The sequence below is a fragment of the Pipistrellus hanaki genome (genome assembly GCF_964339955.1).
Source record: "Pipistrellus hanaki genome assembly, chromosome: 1".
NCBI lineage: Eukaryota > Metazoa > Chordata > Mammalia > Chiroptera > Vespertilionidae > Pipistrellus > Pipistrellus hanaki.
In genome coordinates, this window is record NC_140503.1 from 60,948,049 (window position 1) to 60,960,668 (window position 12,620).

General features: G+C 40.5%; 1 protein-coding gene across 5 annotated transcripts in view; it reads left to right on the plus strand.

Annotated features, from left to right (window-relative positions):
- The window catches only part of ZNF106 (zinc finger protein 106), a 54,914-nt gene that overhangs the window by 2,837 nt on the left and 39,457 nt on the right, over window positions 1-12,620 (plus strand). For 3 of the 5 annotated variants that reach the window (XM_084902745.1, XM_084902744.1, XM_084902747.1), the window contains exons 2-3: window positions 6,306-6,391; window positions 11,994-12,055. In XM_084902745.1, the coding sequence (XP_084758871.1) occupies window positions 6,338-6,391; window positions 11,994-12,055 (116 nt within the window). In that variant the 5' untranslated portion in view covers window positions 6,306-6,337. The remainder of the gene's footprint in view (window positions 1-6,305; window positions 6,392-11,993; window positions 12,056-12,620) is intronic. The other 2 variants (XM_084902746.1, XM_084902748.1) reach the window with 1 other exon arrangement.

Genomic DNA, 12,620 nt, shown 5'->3' on the forward strand with positions numbered 1-12,620 from the left:
CTCCCAGACAGGAGTATTGGCAGAGGCTTTTGTTCCGTTTCGGAGCCCTTCACAGAGCCTGCTGGCTGGCACCACATCTGAGTCTCCATCAACCTGGCTTACATAGTTAGCCCTACTCACCCAACTTGCGGGCCTAACCCACATCATTTCTCCTAGTTTTCCATACAAACTTGGTTCATGCTTTAAACTTTTCTAAAATCTCTCAAAACAGGTAGCATCTGGCCCTGCGTCTCTCACTAAGTGGCCCCAGGCCTGGCAATAGTGGTAGCCAGCCTTGGTGCACAGCATGGCTTCTCTTGAGCATCTCCAAGCCCACTAGAAGTAGTGGCCATCTGCAGATCACTTTATAGCTCATGGTAGTTGGCCCCGGGCAGAGCACAGGTGGTGGCTGATCTTGGCCTGCGCCTCCCAGGAGGTCTCAGAGTCAATGCACCTGGACAGCTTCAGACCATGTGGAAGCACCACCTAACCACTTCTATAAGGACACACTTGTGGGGTGGACTCGGTAGGCACCAGAGCCCTGCTGAAGTAAGTCTAGTTCTGTGTGGTCGACCCTGCACAGCAGACCCTCCACGTTGGTTGTAGTCGGTCTTGGAAGCTAATCAAACTCAACTATAACTGGAGGGTATACACAGCCCACATGATACGGAAAATGGTCTTTGACCATAATGGGATTGATGTAGGTGTCTTAAAAAACCTCACAAATACAATAGTTGTTGATTCAGTGAAACTTTTAAATCTATAAGTCAAAAAACAAATATCAAGAGAAATTAAAAAGTATTTTGAACTGGATGATAAAAATACAGCATCAAAATTTGTGGGCTGAAAAAAAACCTGTGGGCCGAAACCAGTTTGGCTCAGTGGATAGAGCGTCAGCCTGCGGACTGAAAGGTCCCAGGTTCGATTCCGGTCAAGGGCATGTACCTTGGTTGTGGGCACATCCCCAGTAGGGGGTGTGCAAGAGGCAGCTGATCAATGTTTCTCTCTCATTGATGTTTCTAACTCTCTATCCCTCTCCCTTCCCCTCTGTAAAAAATCAATAAAATATATTTTAAAAAATTGTGGGATAACTGTTATAGCCAAGAGGAGCCTACGGGGACATAATGACTAAATGTAATGCATCCTGGTTCAGATGCTGGAGAAAAAGGATACTGTGTAAAAAATGAGGAAATAAAGTATGGGCTTTAATAATTATGTGTCAATATTGGTTGATTAATTGTGCCAAATTATACTAATGTAGGATGTAAATAATATGGGAAACAGGGGAGGGGGGCAAAATTAACTTTCAGAGACTGAATAGCCAAAATATTAATGGGTATGTGGGTACTCTTACTTTTTCAACTTTTCTGTAATCTAAAACTATTCTGAAATAGTTTCTTTAAAAGTGCTAAAAAAAACAAAACAAACTTGTGCAATACAGCCGTTACATTGTTTAAAGAAAGTTTGTAGCCTAAATACCTATTTTAGAAAAGTCTAAAGACAGTGACCTAAAGTTTTATCTTAAGAAACTAGTAAATGGCCGAAACTGGTTTGGCTCAGTGGATAGAGCGTCGGCCTGCGGACTGAAAGGTCCCAGGTTCGATTCCAGTCAAGGGCATGTACCTTGGCTGCAGGCACATCCCCAGTAGGGGGTGTGCAAGACTCAGCTGATCTATGTTTCTAACTCTTTATCCCTCTCTCTTCCTCTCTGTAAAAAAAATCAATAAAATATATTTGAAAGAAAGAAAGAAACTAGTAAATGAAGAGCAAAATAAACCCAAAGTAGATGGAAGGAAAGACATAAAGATGACAGAAATTACCCTGTCCGATTTGGCTTAGTGGATAGAGCATCAGCCTTTGGACTAAAGAATCCCAGGTTTGATTACAGCCAAGGGCACAAGCCTGGGTTGTGGGCTCAGTCTCTCAGTAGGGGGCAGCCAATCAATTCTCTCTCATCATTGATGTTTCTATCTCTCTGCCTTCCTCTCTGAAATCAATTAAAAATATATATTAAAAAAATGACAAGAAATTAATGAAATAGGGAAATACAAAAATAAAATTACAAAGCCAGATGTTAGTTCTTTGAAAAGATCAACAATATTTTTTATTTATTTTTAAATTTAAAAAAATATATATTTTATTGATATTTTACAGGGAGGAAGGGAGAGAGATAGAGAGCTAGAAACGTCAATGAGAGAGAAACATTGACCAGCTGCCTCCCGCACACCCCCCTACTGGGGATGTGCCCGCAACCAATGTACATGCCCCTGACTGGAATCGAACCTGGGACCTTTCAGTCCGCAGACTGATGCTCTACCACTGAGTCAAACCGGTTTTGGCAAGATCAACAATATTGATATGCCTATAGATAGACTGATAGTGGAAAACAGAGAACACAAATTGCTAGTTATCAGGAATGAAAGGGATTTATCACTATAGATTCTATCCTATATAATAAAAGCCGAATATGCTAAGTGTCCAGTCCATTCAACCAAAGTGTAATATGCTAATGATATGCTAAGGCCGCTCAACCACTTGATGTGCACTGACCACCAGGGGGCAGACACTTCGACTGGTAGGTTAGCTTGCTGCTGGAGTCCGGCAGAATGGGACTGAGTAAAACGGGCCAGATACTCCCTGGAGTCTTCCCTGGCTGGCCAACCTCCCATGTCCCTCCTCAGCCCCGAATGTGCACTGGTGGGGTCCCTTGGCCTGGCCTGCTCCCTCTCACAATCCGGGACCCCTCGGGGGATGTCAGAGAATCAGTTTTGGCCTGATCCAGCAGGCCAGGCCAAGGGACCCCACTGGTGCACAAATTCGTGCACTGGGCCTCTAGTAGGAAAATAAATGACTATATATATATATATATATATGAGCTTAAACGACTGGTTGACCAGTCGCTATGGTGTGCACTGACCATCAGAGGGCTGACGCTCAATACAGGAGCTGGTGGTCAGTGTGCTCCCGCAGCCAGCCTCTGGTGTTCCCTCCCCCTGGCCAGCTACAGTCCCTCCCTCTGACTGGCCACCCCAATCAGGTTGGCCAGCCAACCTCCTGTAGTCTCTCGCCGGCCCCGATTGGCTCTGATCACTGGCCAGGCCGAGGGACTCCAGCCATACACAAATTTGTGCATCAGGCCTCTGGTTGTTTATAACTTCATGCCAAGAAACTTGACAATATACAGTCTAATGAAAATGTTAATGTACTAAAACTGTCACAAGTTGAAACAAGATCTGAATAAGCTTTTGTTAAAGAAATGGAATTAATGATAAAAAGAAACTTTACTACAAAGAAAATAAGTTTTGCTAATATTAGTATTTTTATTATTTTGTTAGGATTGGTGTTATCCCAGTTTTGTTTTGTTTTTCTGTTATTTTTCCCTTTAGGACATAATTCTTGCCAAGAGTCAGAATCGAGTAAGGAATTGGAACCTTAGTCGTTCTAATTCTGAATCAAGGTCTGCCCTGTCCATTTCCTTGTCTGGTGATGGGTAATACAAACAAACAGCTTCACTTGCTTGGGGCTCAACTTCTAATGTCTTTTCCTGAGTCACAGCTTTTAAAACAAAGTCCTATCTTTGTTTTAGCCCTATGCTTATTAATAAAGAGTGGTTGCTGCACATACTCCTGCTAAATGTGGTTTAGGGCAGATAATATAAAAATAATGCTAGCAAGCAAAATGCTGATGAATGCAGGAAATCATCAATCACTTGCTTTGGGAAATAGGATCCAGCCAGAATTTAGAACTAGCAATAAGACTCTTATCCAGAATTACCCTTTGAAAGTTATAGTTATATGTTGATGTGCCCCCAAATACTTCCTGACCTCTGTTGTCAACCTAAGTAGGAGCCTTGAAACTTTCTTGGAGGCCCTCTCAGCAAATTGAGGACTACCCAGAAATGCCAGTCATATTTTTGTTTCATAACCTTTTGGGCAACGTAGGGGTAATGGCAAAACTTGTTCTGTCACTGAACACTGTCTCTGTTGACCTGTCTTGCTTACTAGAAATCCATTAATGTTCTGTCAGGGTTAAGGTGGAGGCATAGAAAGTTATCTGGAATACAAAAAATGGATTCTAATCTGAGTCCCACCTCCTCCCCTTAAGAAATCAATTTTTATGTTTTGCTTTCCTTCATTAATTTATAGTATACTAGAGGCCTAGTGCATGGATTCCTGCACTGGTAGGTCCCTTGGCCTGGGCTGCAGGGACCTGGGTGAAACCAGTTCTCCGACACGCCTGGAGGAGTCCTGGATTGTGAGAGGGTGCAGGCGAGGCTGAGGGACCCCACCGGTGTATGATTGGGGCTGGAGAGGGACCACAGGAGGGCTCCAGGGTGTGTCTGGCCTGTCTTGCCCAGTCCAGAGCTGGATCCCAGCAGCAAGCTAACCTACCAGTCGGAACATCTGCCCCCTGGTGGTCAGTGCACGTCATAGCGACTGGTCAAAATTTGGATACTTAACATATTAGGCTTTTATTATATAGGATTATTGTCATATCAAATCTGAGTTATGTCAAAGTTCAAATGTCTTAACCTGTTACCGAGCGGGACCTATAAATACGTCAAACGTAAACGATATCGGGAACGGGTAGGACATATGAATACATCCTGGAAATATATGTTGCGCCCTGAGAGGGACGGTATATATTTTTTGTAATCTTTATAATTGTTTGTAAAATTTATAGTTTTTTAATTCAATGTTTCCATTTTTTTGTTGGTATTCTTTTCTATTTTTTTGTAATTTCCTTTGTGCTTTATATATAAATAAATGAAAAAATATATATATCATTTATTTTAATTAAGTATAAATAAAAATAATAATATGAAATTACATCCTCCGGGCGTGACGTACTGACACGTCCTAGTGAAAGAGTACGTGCCCATTACAGGTTGCGTAATTAAAAAGGGCACTCCCTGGTTAACAGGTTAAGTACTACTGGGTTAGTTGTAATGAATGCTGGAGGTATATGAAAAGACAGATCCCTTTCTCATGGTAAGGCCAAGGAGATTAGACATACCTAAATATATTTTATTGATTTTTTACAGAGAGAAAGAGAGAGGGATGAGAGTTAGAAACATCGATGAGAGAGAATCATCGATTAGCTGCCTCCTGCACACCCCCTACCGGGGATGTGCCTGCAACCAAGGCACATGCCCTTGACCAGAATCGAACTTGGGATCTCTCAGTCCGCAGGCCGCTGCTCTATCCACTGGGCCAAACTGGCTAGGGCTGGAATCAACTTTTTTTATTTTTTAATATATTTTATTGATTTTTTACAGAGAGGAAGGGAGAGAGATAGAGAGCTAGAAACATCAATGAGAGAGAGTCATCGATCAGCTGCCTCCTGCACGCCTCCTATTGGGGATGTGCCCGCAACCAAGGTATCAATACATGCCCTTGACCGGAATTGAACCTGGGACCTTTCAGTCCGCAGGCCAATGCTCTATCCACTGAGCCAAATCGGTTTTGGCTGGACTCAACTTTTGATAGGTGGTGATAACAAGATCACATTACAAAAGAGTACATGGGGTGGAAGATATGGCTTTGGAAACAATCTACCACAGTGCTATTAAAAAATTAAGCAGGCTAATAGGGGAATAGTGGAAACGAGGGTTAGAAAATATTCTGTAGGAGATCAGGGAAGGCCTCCTTGATGAGGCTGCATGACAGAATGAGCCATGAGAATCATAAAGAAATCTTAGGAAAAAATATTTCATGCAGAGAGAACAGGAAACAGAAGCCTTAGGTAGGGGAGTCACTGGTGTGCGCAAGGAATAGCAAGGAGGGCAATGAGTGGAGGGATAGAGGGAGACTGGTAGGGCATGGAGTCAGAGAGAAAGTGAGAAACAGACTTTGTAGCTCATGACATGGACTTTGGATCTCTGAATGAGGTGGGAAACTGTTAAAAGATTCTCAGCAGAGGAATTATGTGATCTGATTTAAATTTCAAAAGAATCTCATTCTGAGAATCTCTGGCTACTGTTTTGAGAATAGACTGTAAAAGGATAAGAGTAGAAATAGGAAGTCACATCAGCCGGCTAGTGCTAAGTGATGAGGAATAGTTGGGTTTTGGATATATTTCACGGTGGGACAGGATTTGCTGGTGAGGGTGGATATGGGGTGAGAAAGAGGGACCAAGGATGATTCTCAAAGTTTTTGCCCTACGCACCTGGAAAATTGCAACTTTCATTTACCAAGATGAGAAGACGGGGAGGAACAGGGTGGAGGTGAGGGAGATGTAAAACTTGTATTTTTGCCAAGCTAAGAAGAATCTAAGAAGAGATCTGGGGGCGGAAAAGGTTACTAAATGTTACTTCCTCATTGCAGGTGTGACGTTGAGTGCTTCAGAGCTGGTCACTATGGTACGGGAACGGAAATGCATATTGTGCAACATTGTGTACGGCTCAAAAAAGGTAATAATAGAAGAGGGAGAATGTGAGACTTCGTGACTGGTCTTTTTTGTTGTTAATCCTCATTGATTTTTAGAGTAGAAGAGAGGGAAGGAGGGGGAGAGAGAAAGCATCAATGTGAGAGAGACACATCGACTGGTTGCCTCATGCACAGCATGCACATACTCCCACCAGGGTGGGGGATAAACCCGCAGCCCAGGTATGTGCCTTTGACCAAGAATTGAGCCCGAGACCTTCCGGTACATGGGCTGATGCATTACCGCTGAACCACATGGCCAGGGCATGACTGGTCATTTTTTTCAGAGACATCATATGACATTTATAGATGGGTAAAAGCTTTTATTTTTAAAAAATCTTTATTGTTGAAAGTATTACATATGTCTTCTCCCTTTCCCCATTGACCCCTTCCAGCCTGCCCAGTGGGTCAAAGCTTTTAATGCTATCTTATTTATGCTTTTTTTCTTAGTCTCATTCCACTGGTTCTTTCTCATTACGGCTTCATAAAGCCAGTAACTATATTATTAAACCTCTACCCAGAATTTGAGGATACTCAAAAGTAGAGAGTAAAGAGAAATTTAGTTAATAGTTATGGAGAAAATACCTTAACATTTAAGTTATTTGAGATTATACCACTTTCTAATTAGCTGAGAATATCTAAGGATGCAGCATTATGTTCACCTGCATTCCGTTTCTGCCTATGCTTGTGAAAAATGCAGCACGGCAGAAATGGTGTTAATAATATCCTAGATGTCCACAAGGTGGGGATATTGCACCAAGAAAAACAAACATTTTTAAGAACTAAAAGAATTTCCCTGTGCCTTATGGAAATTAGCTGCAGGTTGTCTCACTTTTTGCTTTTTCTTGACTTTATCCTTTGCTTTCAAAGTAGTGCAGCTAGCTTAAATATTGAGGGATTTTTTTCTCTGTTCTTTTAAGGCGTTCTTTACTATTGGGGATTCAGATAACTGGGAAGATTAATATGAGCTATCATGAAGAATATTTGGAAGTAAGATGGTTTGAAAGAAATAGAGAAGAGATATTTTGGGTGGGAGAACGTGTACAAAGATACAGAGGAATAATAGCATATAACAGTTCTAGGAGTTGTTAAGAAGACTCACGTGGTTAAAACAGTTTCGTTTCGGGGATGGGGGATTGTAATTTAATTTGTAATGTAAGTGGAGACAGTAAACAGTGTTGCATGCAAGACTGAGGGGTTTGACTATGATCCATTGAGTAGGCTGGGATGAAGAATTTTTTTTCCTTACAGGATTTCTGTTAGTGATGGAAAAGTAAGTTGAGATTTCAAAATCATGTTTAATAATATACCTGCTGTCTTTTACAAAAGTAAAAAACAAAACAAACTACTTTTCTAGTTTTAAAAAATTTAGATCAGGGTTTACACAAATTTTCAATAAACAAAAATCCGTTAGGGCTACTTTATTAGAGGGATGGGAAACTGATCAAGTGTGAAGTTCATAGATAGACACTCAGAGGTGTGAACTCAGACTTTGATGGAGTAGCAGCCCTATCTTGTGATATTTCATAATTTTGTTATGTTATTTTAAGTCTTTTCTTCTGCTCTGGTTTGAAACATTTTAATATCTTCACACTTTTATATGGATCATAATGAAGTTAAATCAAGGACGGGGAATATCTTTAGGCAAAGCCAACTACAGGCCTTTAAGCAAGGAAATGGCATGATTTAAGTGTTAAGATTAATGTGGTCCAAGAAATTAGCATAATAGGTTAATTGAAAGAAATAGCTCTGGTTCTATTTTTATTTTTATTTTTATTTTAAAAATATATTTTACTGATTTTTTTACAGAGTGGAAGGGAGAGGGAGAGAGAGTTATAAACATCAATGAAAGAGAAACATCGACCAGCTGCCTCCTGCACACCCCCTACTGGGGAAGTGCCTGCAACCAAGGTACATGACTTGACTGGAATCGAACCTGGGACCCTTGAGTCTGCAGGCCGACGTTCTATCCACTGAGCCAAACTGATTAGGGCTCTGATACTATTTTTAGGTAGATCATGAACAACTTATGTTGAAGCAGTGCTCTCCCTAGTTTCCCAAAGTAGTGTAACCCTGGTTTTTCCAAATATACTGTGGAGGAGAAAGGAATCTTAGGTTGACTTCAAGTATGAGCTGTTTACTCCATCCCTGTGTATCTTGATATTCCTTAATTTATCAAAGACTGAAAAGCCCTCAAGTTAAAAAATACATATTTAAAAAGTTTGTTTTTAAAAAAAATATTTTTATTGATTTTAGAGAGGGAGGGAAGGATGGAGGGAGGGAGGGAGGGAGGGAGGGAGGGAGGGAGAGAGAGAGAGAGAGAGAGAGAGAGAGAGAGAGAGAGAGAGAGAGAGAGAGAGAATGATAAGAGAGAATCATTGATTGGCTACCTTCTGCATACCCAACACTGTGGATCAAGCCCACAACCTGGGTATGTGCCCTGATTGGGAATTGAATTGTGACCTCCTGGCTCATAGGTTGACGCTTAACCACTAAGCCATGCCATCTGGACAAAAAAAGGTTTTAAAATATATATGGTTTTCCAGATTTGTTGCCCATCAAATTTCCCCATCTCCCTCCTCCTCTTTAAAAAACAATCAAACACATAATACTGCTCTGGCCAGGGGGGTTTGGTTGAGTGTCCTGTGCAACAAAAGATCGCTGGTTCAATTCCCAGTCAGGGCACATGCCCCGGTCATGGGCTCGTTCCCCAGTTGGGATCTGTGCTGGAGGCAATCCATCAATGTTTCTCACATCAGTGTTTCTTTCTCTCTCCCTCTCCCTTTCTCTCTAAAAAAGCAATAGAAAAGTTTAAAAAAAAAAAAAAATATATAGATCAACCGAAGGACTTGTATACATGCATATAAGTGCAACCAATGGACACAAAACTCTGGGGAGGGAGGGGATGTGTGGGAGGGAGGGAGGGGGTAAAAAAAAATCAATAAAATATATTAAAAAAAAAAAAAAAAAAAAAAAGAAAAGTTAAAAAAAAAAATAAAAACAAACAAAAAAACACACAAACAAACAAAAACATGATGCTGCCCTGGCCCAGTGGCTCAGTTGGTTGTAGTAGTATCTGCACCAAAAGGTTGTGGGTTTGATCTCCAGTCGGGGCACATGCGAGAGGCAACCTCTCCCTTCCTCTCTTTCTGAAAAATAAATAAATAAAATCAATAAAAACATATTCTTGGGTGAGGATTAAAACACACACATAATACGAACTAAATATAAAAGGATCTAAATAGAAGCTTGGTAACTGAGGAGGTATTTGTTACTTTAATCCTGTGCTTGGAGATCTTTATCAATTATTTTGAGAACTCAGTTGGGTTTCTCTTTGCATTCATTCTGTGAGGCAACCAGTGGGGTGATTGGGGGGCCCTGCTGGCACCTGCCTTGGGTGGCCTAGGGCCTGCGGGCTCAGGGCAGCTCCTGCATTGAACGTCTACCCCCTTGTGGTCAGTGCTCATCATAGCGATTGGTCATTCTGCTATTTGGTCAATTAGTATATTAGGCTTTTATTATATAGGATAATACTCCCTCAGCAGTGTTTTACAGTTCAAGTGAGAAAATGTTTTAAGCACAGGGCATAGCTAATAGCAATACTCAATACAGCTAATAATATATGTAAAAGCCATTCTCTAAATTTTTAAAAAATTGATTTCAGAGAGAGATCATTAGAAACATCAATGGGGATCAAGCCCGCAACTGAGGCATGTGCCCTTGAGTGGAATTGAACCTGGGACCCTTCAGTCCACAGGCTGACGCTCTTATCCATTAATTCAAACCAGATAGTGCTTAACCAAAGCAATCTATAGATTTAATGCAATCCCCATTAAAATACTAATGGCATATTTCACAGACCTAGGAAAAAAAACTCTCCAAAATTTATATGGCAAACCAGCTAGGGCTAAAAGCCATTCTCTTCTTCTGGCATACTGCCTATATATTACTTTGGCATTGCAAAGGGATAGATCTTTACAGCTTTTTGAGTTTTTTGAAATATGTACATATACATGTGTATGTTTTAAAGTGCAAGCTCTTCCCACAGATTTAATTATCTTTCCAAAAAGGGTGGATACAGAAAGGGGAGAACTAGTAAATTTTGAAACTTTTCTTTAGAACCAAACAAATCAAATAGGGGCAGCAGGCAGTGAAGATGAAGGCATGATTGAGCTGCTGTGTTCAAATATTTATAAAAAGTTTATGATCAGCCAAGACCGGTTTGGCTCAATGGATAGAGCGTTGGCTTAGGGACTGAAAGGTCCCGGGTTCGATTCCAGTCAAGGGCATGTGCCTTGGTTGCAGGCATATCCCTAGTAGGGGGTGTGCAAGAGGCAGCTGGTCGATGACTCTCTCTCTCATCGATGTTTCTAGCTCTCTATCTCTCTCCCTTCCTCTCTGTACAAAATCAATAAAATATATTTAAAAAAAAAAAAAGTTTATGACCAATCATGGAGAAGTTCTGTTATATCCATAAGTTCTGTCTAGAATTGATGTATCCATCTGTTCATTTAACAGATATTGAAAATTATATGCCAGGCCCAGTCCAAGACATGAATATGAGTTGTAACTTACTTTTGAAAAACTTTCAGTTGGGTGGGGAAAAATTAAATGTAGCATATGTGTGTATTCCATGTAGGAAAGTAATCATATAATTGAGAATTTATATGATTTCAGAGTTAAAAAAAAACTTTAGTGAATTCCTTATATTGGGATAGAATTTAACCCACATAATTTATTATTTTAAAAAATATACATTTTAAAATTTATTTCAGAGGATGTGGTGGGGCGGGGAGAGAGAGAGAGAGAGAGAGAGAGAGAGAGAGAGAGAGAGAGAGAGAGAGAGAGAGAGAGAAATAGAAATATCAATGATGGAATCATTGATCAGCTGCCTCCTGTACTCCCCACTCTGGGGACTGAGCCCACAACCCAAGCATGTGCCTTGACTATGAATCAAAATTGTGATCTCCTGGTTCATAGGTTGATGTTCAACCACTGAGCTACACCAGTCAGGCTCACATAATCTATATATATAAAAGCCTAAGTGACTGAATGATTGAATGACCAGTCAGTAGGTCACTATGACACACACTGACCACGAGGGGGCGGACACTCAATGCAGGAGCTTCCCTCTGGTGGTCATTGTGCTCCTGCAGTCCCTCTGGCCGACAGCTCCAATAGGGCTGGCTGGCCAGCCTTCCACAGTCTCTTTCCCCCCCGCCAGCCAACGTCTTGCTGCCCCGATCAGCCCTGTCGGCCAGGCTGAGGAACCCCACTTGTGCACAAATTTGTGCACTGGGCCTCTAGTTTATTCATAAAATTTTTGTCTTCTAAAAACAATATACTTTCTAACCTTTTTAGAAAGCCACTTATATGGGCCTTTCTTTAAAATTCCTTTATTTGAAAATAGAACATAGCTAAAGAAATATTTAATAAGGAACTGATTTCAATATTGAATTGAGAAGAGTAACCACAAACACTTTTGACACTAGGAGCTTGAGTTCCTATTGTTGATTGAACATGAACAGAGGAATTTTTTTTTCACAACACAACCCCCCTTAGTTTAATCTGCTTTCTTTAATTTTGAAGGAGATGGACGAACACATGAGGAGCATGTTGCATCACAGGGAACTTGAGAACCTGAAGGGCAGGTATGGGAACCATTATCTTCCATAAACTTCTGAATGTGGGGGGAGCTGAGGATAATGAGACCTGTCAGCCTGTTTCATAGTTATCCTTCATAAATGAATATTATCTTAGGGCATAGAACTATCTTTTAGGATTAATAACAAGTACAATAGATTTTTTTTGTCATTCAAAAAGATTAAATCTTTGTGCATCTCAAATGTGTAGAATTCACAGCAGCTATAGTAAGTAGGAGTATTGAGATGGGCTAGCAGCTTTGTCATTTTTCCACACCAGCCTTGCAATTAGGACATTTTATTGCATGCAGTAAACTTTAGTGTTGCTAGAATAGTCTGAAAAGTCCAAAGTCTGCTAAATAGTACAGAATCTCATTAGTGTAAGATCAAAGTGCTATTTTGTGATATAAGGCTTAAGGTGTTTAAGGAAAGAAAACCTAGTAAGTAAGTACCTTTAAAAAATTAAATGTAGCATATGTGTGTATTCCATTGTCGTTTTTTTCTTCTATGGTTCCTTTTTCTGATGTTTTGATTTTTGTGAATTTGAAATTTGAAGTCAATATGAAACATAAAC